Below are 13,307 nucleotides of genomic sequence, written 5' to 3' on the forward strand. Positions count from 1 at the left end.
TTTCTATTCAAGTGAGAAGCTTTAAACGAATGGAGTGCCCAAATAAAGCTCCAAGTTTTGGAATGCTAGGTTTGGATTGTGATTCATTTAAATCTCAGTCTACTTCCAAGCATCATAATGCTGCTTGCTCAGATTATGATGACGTCGATCCATTTAGTCCAACTTGGATCAAAAACTCTTCAATGACCGCAAACCTGGAGAAACAAATTTACAGATATTTACCAATATTTGAACTTAAAAATGGCCGCCATCCCTATTTTATCTCCGTTGGGGGGCGGGGGTAGGAAGTAAAATCCTTTATTAGCTAAGCCAGCGTTAAAGTTTATTTCGAAATATGCCCCCTGCTAGTGGCAGGTCAAAAGCATATTGTAAAAGTTTGAGAGTCCGAATATCTGTCCCCGAGGCGCATTCTACCTTAATACGCAAAAAAAACTCCACAAGCACCATTTATGCAGAATATGTAGACCTTTATTTTGATGGCATACCATATACACTCAAGTCTGACTCGTAAAGAGACTATATATGACAAACACCTGAATCTATCTATCTAACAAAGTAATAAAATGAAATTTAAGCTAAAAAATAAAAACGATGACAATAAAAGTCAATTCCTGCAGTAATTTCAGAAAACTAAATTCAAACTTAAAGTAACAAAATTCTGCATTACTTCTAACAAATAGTCGTTCTTGAATGAAAGGTCAGGTCTCGGGACGTCTAATTCCCTGATGGCACATTGCGTTCTGTGGTCAGAAGGGTGATAAAGTATGGCCGAAAACAAAGATCTACATAGTCTTGTTGTCTAGCTATTAGGAAGTTACAAACTACACTTTTCTACTCTAGGCATCCTATAACTTAGTCATTTTGGCAATTTATTGTTTTGCAAATGTTGAGGTAAGATAAGTGGCACCGTTTTAATGCCCTCAGGTGGAAATAGAGGGCGCACTCTGAAGTTTAGTTCACAGACACTGAACAGCAACGAGCTTGAGCAGTTGGCCTGACGGACTTGCAGCTACAAGTGCACCTGCCATCGTTGGTGATTTGATCTCCGCCTGGGCAGCCAAGGCATTTGCAGTATGTGACAGTGTAATCTGAGAAATGAAAACAAGAAATGTTAAAGAGATTCAGACACCAGTATAAATAACCTGACCAGTGATTTCACTGAGGGGCCACGCTTGAAGAAAGTGTGCCGCCAAACGCCGCAAAAGATATTCGCGACAATATTTAATACCCCGTTCGGAGAACTGTGAACTATGAGAAATCTTTATCGTTCATACCGTTAAACTCAAACGAATTACAGTTTTACTCTATGATTCTGATTTTGACAAGTTTTAGGACAGACGAGACGACACATTAACTCGGGGTTACAGTTGCATACGGGTAATTCACCAGTAGAGTCCACAGGAAAAAAGAAGTTCCAAACGCGAATGTAGGTGTGAACAATAGATTCATTGTGGTTCCCGTGAGTCATACAAATTTGGAGTCCCACACACTGGTGAGTGAAAAATATGCTGTGATGCATGCATTGCTTCAATTGGCGAATTTTTCAGTACGTCTCTGCTATTATCAATCTTCATTGTTAGATAGGCGCGGACGTGTAAATGCTGTTGAAACTATCCTGTAGTATTTTAAAAGAGATATTAATTTACCTGCTGATGGGCAGCCCACTGAATATCCGTCTTTTTCAACATTGATACAGCCAAGGTTCGCTGGGGGCGCATTCAAACCAGCTGGGCCAGGAACACCTGGTGGACCTTGATCGCCTAAAAACAAAGTGAACGACCGTGTGAACTGAAAGTCTTGTCTTACAGTTACGCTCATCGATGGCTCGAATTGAATTATAAGATGAAATAATCCGTTGAGAGGTGAAACTAACGACACGGTGTTTGTACGTAATGTACGCTCATGCAAGAACATAAGCTTAAGGCTTGGACAAATTCTTCTGCAGGTGTTCCGTCAAGATTTGATAGACTTTGGCATTGCTAATCAAGAACGTACACATGCAGATTTGTTATAAATGATAATAATCATTACTGCGTTTAACTCTTTCAAAGAGAAACCAACTACTATAGAATGTATTCCTAACACTCTCAAAAACCATTTCTGATCATCCTTTCGCTAAACTCGAACCAATAATTTGCTGCTATCGAATATTTTAGTGACCAGTTAAGCATATTTTTGAACTGAAAGTCAATTACGTTAAGATGAAGATGTAAGCTTATATATAATTCTCTTACCTTTCTCGCCCTTCTCTCCTTGAAAGCCCTGAGGTCCTGTAAAAAATTAAAACAATATACTGAGAAACGTGGTACAGAGGTTACCTAAATAGTCTTTGATACGAACAACAAGTTTGTTTATTCTTGTGAAGTAAATGAAGCCGTAGGTGTATAGCATCACGTTTTGGAAGCCGTGTCTACCAGACTTTTCAACTGCACATCAATATATGGCAGTGTTCATTCTGCTTGCCGAGTTGGTTGAAAGCTACTGTAGTTATAACGTGCAACGTTCAATATGCATGTAGAAAATGGAAGTCGTACATTTTATTCATTCTTGGCTCCGGTAGAATATATAAAGTTCAAAATCGTCAAATATTTCTGCGTTGATGTAGAATGCGCCTCGGGGACAGAAATCGGACTCCAAAACTTTTACAACATTCTTTTCACTAGTGGGTACTCATTTTGAAACGTCTAGTTTTTACCAGTGTAGGTATGTTAAAATCGGTAAATGTTTGGAAATTTCTGTCTCTAGAACCATAATTTGCACAGTTACCCACGATTTTATCCTAGATTTTGAAAGAGAATGGTTGAAAGTTTCAGCAAAATGTTAAGTATTTCAGTTTCGAGGCGCAAACTACCTCAAGTAAAAAACTAAAAAGTAATGAATTCTCACATACAGAGAGACAGACATTGACAATGACAGGTAGACACATACAGACATAGATACAGACAAAGACACACGAATTTCTGAACAGTCTTGTGTACAAATGAATATTCGCATTTTTAAAACCAAAACGAATATAAAATCTTCTCATTTTCTAAAACATCAATCATGAACATTTAGGTTGAAGCATTGAATCACTCTGATTTGACTAAAATCTAAGGTCCGCTGACCAATTTAAATTGTGTCAAAGCAGGTCGCGCACAAAGAAATATGGGGACCGTGCCTTCAGTATTGCTGCCCCATTTTTATGGAACAACCTTCCGATTGAGGTTCGTCACCCCCCCGAGCCTGCCTAGTTTTAAATCAAGTCTTAAAACATTTCTTTTTAATTCTGCTTTTAACTAAGCTCATCCGTTGTATTGATTTATTTTTGTTTTTAATTCTTGTAACTTTTTAAAAATTGATTGTATTTTACCCAGCGTCTCTGATCACACTATTTGTGTGGATTTAGTCGCTTTATAAATGAATAAATTATTATTATTATTATCATTATTATTATTATTATTATTATTATTATAAAAGAAGAGGAAGAGAGATAAAAACGATTGGAAAGTGACGCCTTGCCTTGTACGCCTTGAGCTCCAGGTGCCCCGGGAATCCCACGTGGTCCTTTGGGTCCGGCTTCACCTTGGACTCCCTGGTCGCCCTTGTCACCCTGGGGTCCGACAATGGATTCTCCGGGAGGTCCCTGCGCACCCTGGGGTCCTCTGGGGCCTGTAAAGGAGGTAACATCGAGGTTAGATAAAAATGTTAGCTTACGACTTGTAAAGCTGGTTGTCATATATATATATATATATATATATATATATATATATATATATATATATATATATATATATATATATATATATATATATATATATATATATATAAACTTTGACCATCTTTAGAATAGGTTTGTCAGCTTCTATAAAGTTTTTTTTTTGTCTTTTACGAAGACTTCTGTTTGGACATTTACGTTTTGCTGATCTCGAAAGACGGCGCGAACCATTACAAAACACAGTAAAAGTGTCATCGTTTCTAACAGTCGTGCAAGAATCTTTAATATTACAAGAAATAGGATTTTGAATATGATGAAGGATTACGATTGACAGGTGTACTTCACAATTATTGTGCTAATTACCTGGGAATCCGGGCTCTCCCTGCTCACCATCTCTGCCATCTTCACCTGGAGCTCCGTCGCGACCAGGGGGACCTGGCTGTGCCGGACATTGCATGCAAGTCAAGTCTCTGATCGCAGCTGCGCAGTCGTTTTGCTAAGTAACAGAAAAGAGGAACAAATCTGAGAAAGGATTCGCATGACGTAGATATCACATATGCAAATTAGAATAAGGATTCACAGTATGGCTGATGATGATTGAATTAAATATCTTTAAAAGCCCATACAGTTTGTCAAGCTAACTGACAGCTGATTAAGGTGTAGCGGACCGTCTTCCTCCTATATGGTAAGCAAGGATCAGGCAAGAGACGAGCTGTTTGGTAAAGTTAACACCCGGAAGTCACTTCACGCAAAGCACTATCTCGGAGATAAATGACAATTCGTGGAATGTAATCAGTTTATCAGTTCTCGCTTTTGACAGACAATACATCAAAACAGGAGATGACCCACATCATTTCCATGATTAGATGGCCTTGTGACGTGAAATTCTGAGTACGTCCCATGAAATGTGAATGTCAACGGAATATCTGGTGGCATGCTTACCCGCACCGCATAGTACCCTGATGAGTAACGTGCTGAGATCACCAAAAGGCAACACACTGCTAGCAGATATCTCATCATTTTTGACGGTATAAGGACCTGAAATTCAAATAGATATTAGAATCAGAAGACAGACGCACTTCACTTGATCGTGATAGATCAGTGTCATACTTGAAGTGTGAAGTGTTCACTCAGCATTTTCGTGAGTTTATTTCAACAGTGTACGTAACTAACGACAACAAAATTGTGAGAAATTGATGTCTGCAAACCTATACACACACTCTCTCTCATGTTTAACATGACCTGACTTTAGGTTTAATTTTAGCTCTAGGAATAAGGCGTTGTAAGAAGAACATTTAATATCAAGAATCAAGTGCGACGACAGTCTTCGCTCAACCATTCTTTTAAGAAAAGTTCAACTGGTTTTATCCCGAGAAACGAAAAAACTCGTTTTCTTATTAATGCAAGATCCAATGTAGGACTTGTAAGGTTAAGTTGACTGTGTTTGAAATACATTTCGCGTTCAAAAAGGGTCAGAAAACGCTATTATTTGATGACTGCCTTTTTAAACCGTGGAGTTGGGCGTTCAAATGTGAGATTCTTAACCAGAAGAACGATTTCTCAAACATACATTAAAGAAAGTCGAAGTTTATCTTTCTTGTTTCGACGGAAGTATTGTGTCCTTTTCTTACGCGAAAGCCTTATTTGGAAATTTGATTATACCTTTTAAATAAATTTGAAGTGTTGAGTCCTCAACAACCACATTCGAAAGGATTCAAATAATAACTGGGAATAAATATGAGGAACTTCTGTCTGACTGCTAATCTGAAATAATTATCTTACTTTGACGGATTCTAGCTTATCGCCTTGAAATTGGCAACTGGGCTGCAGTTTCTCCGAAAAAAAATAGTTGAAAAGTTTGGTGAACAGTAAGTTGACGACAAAATCGTACACTGCCTTAATCAAAACAAAAACAAGCTTTTTCTGTTGCTCCCTCTGTCTTTGAATCCCTTTCATGGCAATGAAAAAAGACGAAATTCCACCTCCGTTTCTAAACTTATTTTGCCTGCTATATTTGGAATCCGGCAAAATGAGTGGGCACACTGGAACTCGGCCAGGTACTTCACCGCATAGCGGTTTGCGGTTAAACAAACGGCAAGTGAAAGCGAAAATTCAAAACAGTTAGAATAGGGCCGGGCAAGACACTTTACCGAATTTGACGGATTCTAGCTTATCGCCCTAAAAGTGGTAATTGGGCTGCACTTTCTCAGTAACAGGAAAAAAGTTGAAAATTTTGACAAACAGTAAGTTGACGACAAATAAAACCGTACACTTCCTTGACCAAAACAAGAAAACAAGCGCCTTCTGTCCGTCGCTCAATTCCTAATCTTGCTTTGGTCCCTTTCTTGTCGATGAAAAAAAGACGAAATTCCACCGCCGTTTCTAAACTCATTTTGCCTGCTATATTTGGAATCAAACAAAATGAGTGGGCACACTGGAACTCGGCCAGGTAAGCTTACTTCATCACATAGCGGTTTGCGGTTAAACAAACAAGTGAAAGCGAAAATTCAAAACAGTTAGAGTAGGGCAAGACACTTTACCGAATTTGACGGGTTCTAGCTTATCGCCCTGAAGGTGGTAATTGGGTGGCAGTTTCTCCGGAACAGAAAAAAAAGTTGAAAAGTTTGGCAAACAGTAAGTTGACGACAAAACCGTATATTGTATTGACCAAAACAAGAAAACAAGCATTTTCTGTCGATCGCTCAATTCCTACTCTCCCTTTGATCTCTTCCATGGCACTGAAAAAAGAAGAAATTCCACTCCCGTTTCTAAACTTATTTTTCCTGCTATATTTGGAATCCGGCAAAATGAGTGGGCACACTGGAACTCGGCCAGGTACTTCACGACATAGCGGTTTGTGGTTAAACAAACGGCAAGTGAGTGGTAGCTGTGTTACAGAAAAACAGATGAAAAGTTTGGCAAACAATAAAATGACGACAAAACCGTACACTACCCTGACAAAAATAAGAAAACAAGCGTTTTCTATCAGTCGCTCAATTCCTACTCTCTTTTTGATCCCTTTCATGGCAATGAAAAAAGACGAAATTCCACTCCCGTTTCTAAACTTATTTTACCTACTATATTTGGATTCCGACAAAATGAGTGGGCGCACCGTGGAACTCGGCCAGGTACTTCACCGCATAGCGGTTTGCGGTTAAACAAACGACAAGTGAAAGCCAAAAGTCAAAACAGGGCAGGACACTTACCTTTTGTAACTTGCAGCACACAGCAAATTGGAGTCAATCCAGGAACTCGCTTGGTTCGGTCGGACTGGAACTTAGCCAAGTGTACAGTACAGTCGGCAGAGTCTCCTCTTTTTATAGCCAAGTCTCGCGGTAAACGAAACCCCGGCGAGACATTTGATATCACCTTCCTGTATTCGATAATTGCTTGTCCTTTCCTGTACTTGTCCAATTCTAATTCCCCACTACAGTTATCATTTACCAGCGGTATGTTCTAAACACCTTGTGCAATTCTGGGCCAGATTGAATTTGCAATAAATTGAACGACCCACAAAGGTTTTCCTATTTTCTGATCGGCTTATCTTTTACGCATCAGGAGCAATTATCTTTACTCGAAATATTTTTTGCGACTGCTCAATGTTTGCAATATTTCAGTTTTTACAAGTCTCAAAGGCAGCTAAAATGTACCCTTTCCATCTATTGTTAATGGCAGCGAGCAAGGAATTCCATTAAAATATCCCATGACAAGCTCATATGTTGTTCTTCATTGAACCAAAAGTCTGTCTGTCCCGTCCAAAAATCCGTCCAAATTAACAAGTGCATGGTATTTGATAGCTTGCAGTGGGGCGTATCAGACTATTGAAGGTAGTCTGGTGTTGACTGAAAGGCGATGTAACATAACGAGTCTGTAAAAACCATACATTTCTCTTTTGCCTGTAAGGTCACGCGGTACGAGTACTAGACACCACCTTCAGTGTAACGAGTCGACCATTGCGCACCTTGTCTGACCTCATTGAAAAAAGGGGTCATGATTCATTTTAAATCAATTTTTATGGATGGCAAACCTGTTGGTGATGGGTACTTCATTCCTGCAGAGATAAAACCTGTCAATTTTCGAAATGGAATATTTCATGATGATAAGATATTCATAGAATGATCCGTTCCTGCGTATATCTGGTGAGACAGGATTTTTTTGCAGTGATAGTTTTGCAAAGTGGTTGTTGGCTGCTCGACGAGGCTTGTTAGCGGAGACAAAAATATATATTTAATTGAAAAATGTCAGACGAACCCTAAATCGCCATGTTAAGCCACTCAGCGAACTACAGTCTTTTATTTTTGTAGCCGTTCTCATATTTGCAGTGATATTTCTGTTTTTATCTTTACAGGGAACATACATCACCCTATCTCCTTGAGCGCTAACAATTATATTCGTCGCACACCACAGAATTCGCCAACATCTCACATCTGTGTGGTGTTTCCCGTCACATGTAATCCAGGTGCTTTGTTGCACCTGTCATGTGTACACACAATGCAGCCATGGGCGGCTTTCCCGGTTATTTGGAGATGAAGAATTTTTATTACTTCTGGTTAATGCGGTGCGAGTTGGAAGCGCCAGAAATTGTAAAAGATTCAGAGAGATTAAGAGTTCTGTCAAACGACATTAGAAATTAGAATCGTCACAAGTCGAGACAGGGATAGTTTGCTTCTGAACATTAAGGAAAAATAATGGTATGAAACGTACTTATTTGAGAGTGCGTTGCAGATTGTTGACAGTTTCAGTAATGGATATTGTGCTGTAAAAACTGACCTTGTACTGTTTCTTGCTTGGTTCACAGTTGTTAATCCGCGTATTGAAAACTACCTACATTTACAATTAAGGTAGAATGCGCTCCGGGGACAGATATTCGAACTCTCAAACTTTTGAATACTTTTTTGGTCTACCACTTGTGGGGGTTCATTTTGAAGCTTGCGGACTAACTAAAGTTTTGACCAGCTTATTTTATGAAAATAGAAAATTTATTTTATCCCATAGAGTTAACACAGGAATGGCGACCATTTTGAATGCAAAGAGTCGGTGGCTAATTTGTTTCTGTAGTACCAAATTTTGCACGGTGGCTCCTGCTTTTTATCTTGATTTCGAAAGGTAATCGTTTAAATTATCCTTGCGGAAAGTTTGAGCGAAATTTTAAGTCACCTAGTTTTAGGCGTTTACTACCTTAACAGCGTTGTTGAATGGCCCATCGAGTTAAGACTAGGTGATGGCCTTGGTTAGAAGATCACTTTACTGATTAGAGGCTCTCATCAGAACATTTTTGATAGATTTTCAATGGTTCTTGTGATTATGAATCACCTTGACTATGTAATATTGGAGATTCGAGGTTTATTATGATACAGATATTCGTCACCATAAAACAAAATACTAGTACATGGACTGGTGACAGAATTTCACAAATAATAATCCCGTGTCTAAAATCATCAAACTCATTTACATTCCTTCCCTTTTCCGGTCGTCGAAGACATGGGAAACTCTCGAACATGGGAACTTCTAGATCGGGACTTTGGCCGTCACAGTAATTTTCCTGAAAGAAATCTTTGCAACATTTCCAGTTCATTGGGACGGGCGATTGCAGGTTTCCGTGAAAAATCAATTTTTCTCCTTAAAACGAGAACATCAAAGCTTAGTTCCTGTGGTCGAAGAAAAATGCAAACCATTTGAATGTAATCGCTGGCGTGTCTTGGGTCAGAATTTGTTCGCATGGTAACTTATGTGACTAAAAGTCGATTTTCTAGGTAAAATGTGTTTGACAAATAACCTACAATATAGGGACATCGGCAACGAAGACTGATGTTGCAAAAAGCTATGTGTGAAGGTCGATAAAAAGGTGACGACCTTGTTCGACAGTGTCAGAATAAAGTCTAAAGAAGCTACCACCATAGCGAGAAGATTTCTATCAGTTGCCACAACATTACTGTAATTGATGTGTTCTCCAAGTTAAGTGTTTGGTGTTCCACCTCCTGACTTTTGCATGAGTACCAGCTATTGAAGTATCATGTTTATTCCGCACGGTTTCCTTTATCCAACCAGCCCTTTTTCGTCTGAAACTAGATGAAATTCCTGGCCATGGAGAGCGCAGAAAGAAAAGTTCGGCTCGCTGCGTCCTTGGCCGTGCCGATTTAATTCAAACTCGCAGAACACGCAGGCTATATTTAAGTGCTCAGTGACCATAACGTAGATTGGAATGTTTTAATTCGTTCATTGTTTGAGCAATGCCTTAAACTCGTAGACCAACAAGCTCCCTTCAGAACACGAGTTCATTGTTTATTTCCCGCTGTGACAAGATTGACGGAAAAAGTACGTACATTGCTGCTGAAACAAACTCGCCAAAATAATTCTCAAATTAGTCATTTTAAAGTTGTTCGTTTGACATACAAGAGTGCCAACAGCACGGTTAACATATGTTTGAGAGAGAGAGAGAGAGAGAGAGAGAGAGAGAGAGAGAGAGAGAGAGAGAGAGAGAGAGAGAGAGAGAGAGAGAGAGAGGCAGATGGAGAAGTGGGAGGGGAGAGTAAGGGAGACAGACACAGAGAGGCGAACAGAAAGACAGATTGACAAACACAGACAGATAGACAGAAAGACAAGAAAAACAGACAGATAGACAGACATACAGATAGGCAGACAGAATGATATAAAGAGACAGAGAGAGACAGGAAGAGACAGAGATAGAGACGGATAGAGAAGGGAGCTATGAGCAAATGAATTCAATATTCAGTGCAGAGAGGAAATATAGCATTGAGATTACCTTTCTACAAGATACAACGACTCGGAGTCAAAGGCGAATTAAAGAATAGAAAGTCAACAAATCGTTTGACTGAAACATTGTGAATGGTTGTGGAACATGACTTGTTTCTACAAAAAAAATACTTAGCCCGGCTGTTTTCTCAAATACCTTGGAGGGATTTAGTGGAATTATTTGGGATTTGAAGAAATGCAGAAAGGGCGGAAGAGAGACTTGACACAATAAAGGCACGCTCTTGACAAATTTGAAGTGTTCCACACACATATAAGCACACATGGGTGATATCTAGAACTTTCTCACGATTTCAGCAGTGACTAGAATACGAAGAACAGGTAGTGGACTAGGTGTAGCTAAGTTTCTGGGGTAATACGTGTGGATGGGGTACCATAAACCTTGCGAAATCGAGGCTTTTTGACCATCGCTGTTTGGTCGTGGCACCATTATATCATCGTTACTACAAGTCCAAGGGTTAGGTATTTGTCTGGATTTTGTCTTTGTAAGAAACGCCTGTTACGTGTGGACAGTGTAAGCAATATTTGAAACGGGAACCTGCCTAGGCCTTCTTAAGTTTAATTTAGCATAAAACTTAATTTTCACGGACAATTATATCAACTAACACTAATTGAAGAACGAAGTCATGCGAATATGAAATATAGAAAGAACTGCCAATCCCGAGCGTATACTGCTTCCCAGATCGGGGCCGAATGATGTTATCCGCATTTATCGAAAAAATGGCCAATTTGGATGTCGACTTAGTAAAAACATGGCGTCAAAGAAAAGAGGAATATAAACGAGAAGCACAATAACAGATTTTAACGAATCATTATTATAAACGCTTACAAACCATTTACTTATAAAAGACGACTCAATGCCATGAAACAGTAACGGAAAAATTAGGTTGGCTTGATCTGTTATGGGGTGCATTGAAATTCACTACTTTAAATATAAAGGCTCCTTATATCATCCAATAATATCATTATCGTGACCTCTAGTAATCCCTATCCACACAACATAATCTAAGTTTTTTAAGGTAGAACGCGCCTTTGGGACAGGTATTCAGACTCACACATTTTACACTTCTTTTCTGATCTACCGCTTTTGGGGCTCATGATAGCCTTTGGAGTAAGTAAATGCTAATTGTTTTAGTTTTATGAAAATGTAAAATTTTATTTTTCTCAACAGGGATTGCGGCCATTTTCAATTTCAAATATTTGTAAATGTATGGTAATTTGTTTCCCTAGTACCAATCTTTGCACGGTGACCCCTGATTTTTATTCTTGATTTGGTAAGGGGACAGTTTAAGGTTTAGTGGAGGAAAGTTTGAACAAAAGATTAAGTGTTCCACTTTCGAGGCGCATACAGCCTTAAAGGGAACGGTTATGGAAAGTGCACGTACATTTGAATAATTACTGTGATTTTACAAACAAAAAACAAAACAAACAAACAAACATAATAAAGAAAAAACAGAGCTTATTTTTCACAGAGAAGAGTCACCGTATTGAGCTTCTTCAAGATGACAACCATCATATTTTAAGACTTATATTGTATGGTACCTTAAGTCAATATCTGCAGCACACGTAGCTCCGGGCAGTATTTACGGAAGAGCCGGACCGCTAGCCTCAGTTTTAGGGCCAATGTGCAGCGCCTCGTAAGCATTTTGTTGGCTGAAACTTTTTCTTCTTACTGAATTATTTCCAAACAGCCAGTCAGGCAGAGAATAGCCTTAGTTTCAGACTCCCTTAGTTGCTCTAAATAATGACAGTCTACCAATCAGGTAGAGCCTTCCGAGTTGCTGCACACTGCCAGCAATTTTCGAGTTACAAAGCCTTGACTCTTTGACTGGAGTTCGAAGAAGACTTTGAAAATTTCACTTCAAAATGACGCGGAAAAACCTTAGCCACTGTCCAACCGGTACTTATGAAAGTACATTTAAGGTTTGTGAGCTCAAAAAATCAGTCATAAAATTCCCTTTTCCCAAAGTATAAGTGTCAGGGGTGAGATGGGTACCGCACATGTATTCGCAATAAGGTGATGGAGGAAAAATATAGACGCTACAGTCTACACGTCTTTGTTACTTTTCACCTCACGGAGAGTACAGAACAACATTAAAGTCGTCTTCCATTGCAATTTCTGGATCGTTTTACCGAAGAGTGTGAACAAACGTTTACTGTTAACAGTCATTGAGCGGATCAAAATACTAAATTATACCCATTTCCCAGCTACGATTTATGTTACATCCGCCGGTCACGAGTTTCAGGGCTGGAGGAAACGGGGCTTTTACCATGAAAAGACCAGAATTGGAAATTGAGTGTTTCGACGCGACAATGGAAACCAGTGCCACACTCTCAATGTGCGGACCTCAAGGCAGACACGGTGTCACATAGCGTATGGTAGTAATTAAAGTAGATGGTCCTTAGAATACCTCTGTCTAAACGTTTATTGTGTGTAGCTTGGTGGGGCAAAACGGCAGTCACCTACTCAATCACCCGAGGCCACCAACGACCAGTAGCTGCATAAACTCCTTGTATTGCTCACAATCGACAAAGAACAACCCTTAAGTGGTAGGTGTCTGGGTTCGGTCTGCTACATCTCGTTTTTAACAGTTTTTCGACGACCCTGTCCTAGATTTTTGTGCTCGGCTGACCTGGTGACAGTTTTCGAAGCAAATGTTTAGCACATTTCTTTGCAAAGATGTGCTCTCTCTCTTATCAGTGTCAATGGTGACACAATAACCCTTCTTTAAAACTAAATGGTAAGGCCATATCCTGCTAAATTACCCCGAAGTTCGCAACAGTATGTCAGAGGTCAAGTGTGTTTTTGAAGATCTTGACACCCAGAGCCCCTTTGGTA

General features: G+C 39.4%; 1 protein-coding gene across 1 annotated transcript; it reads right to left on the minus strand.

The window, feature by feature from the left end:
• Positions 1-448: 448 nt before the first annotated feature.
• LOC139117852 (pulmonary surfactant-associated protein D-like) lies at positions 449-6,989 on the minus strand. The gene is made up of 7 exons (XM_070681084.1): positions 6,904-6,989; positions 4,640-4,735; positions 4,061-4,193; positions 3,502-3,651; positions 2,235-2,270; positions 1,647-1,760; positions 449-1,088 (listed from the first exon to the last, which is right to left on the minus strand). Exons 2-7 carry the CDS (start codon positions 4,715-4,717, stop codon positions 952-954), a joined length of 648 nt encoding a protein of 215 aa, XP_070537185.1. The 5' UTR covers positions 4,718-4,735; positions 6,904-6,989; the 3' UTR covers positions 449-951.
• Positions 6,990-13,307: the final 6,318 nt, after the last annotated feature.

Source organism: Ptychodera flava, chromosome 18, assembly GCF_041260155.1.
Source record: "Ptychodera flava strain L36383 chromosome 18, AS_Pfla_20210202, whole genome shotgun sequence".
Lineage (NCBI taxonomy): Eukaryota > Metazoa > Hemichordata > Enteropneusta > Ptychoderidae > Ptychodera > Ptychodera flava.

Bases quoted from the DNA above. Each gene is read 5' to 3' on its own strand.
- LOC139117852 (XM_070681084.1), bottom strand. From the start codon at position 4,717: ATGATGAGATATCTGCTAGCAGTGTGTTGCCTTTTGGTGATCTCAGCA. The intron at 3,652-4,060 runs GTAATTAGCACA...CCTCCTTTACAG, and splicing joins GGGAGAGCCCGGATTCCCAG to GCCCCAGAGGACCCCAGGGT. The intron at 2,271-3,501 runs GCAAGGCGTCAC...AATTTTTTACAG, and splicing joins TGGAGCTCAAGGCGTACAAG to GACCTCAGGGCTTTCAAGGA.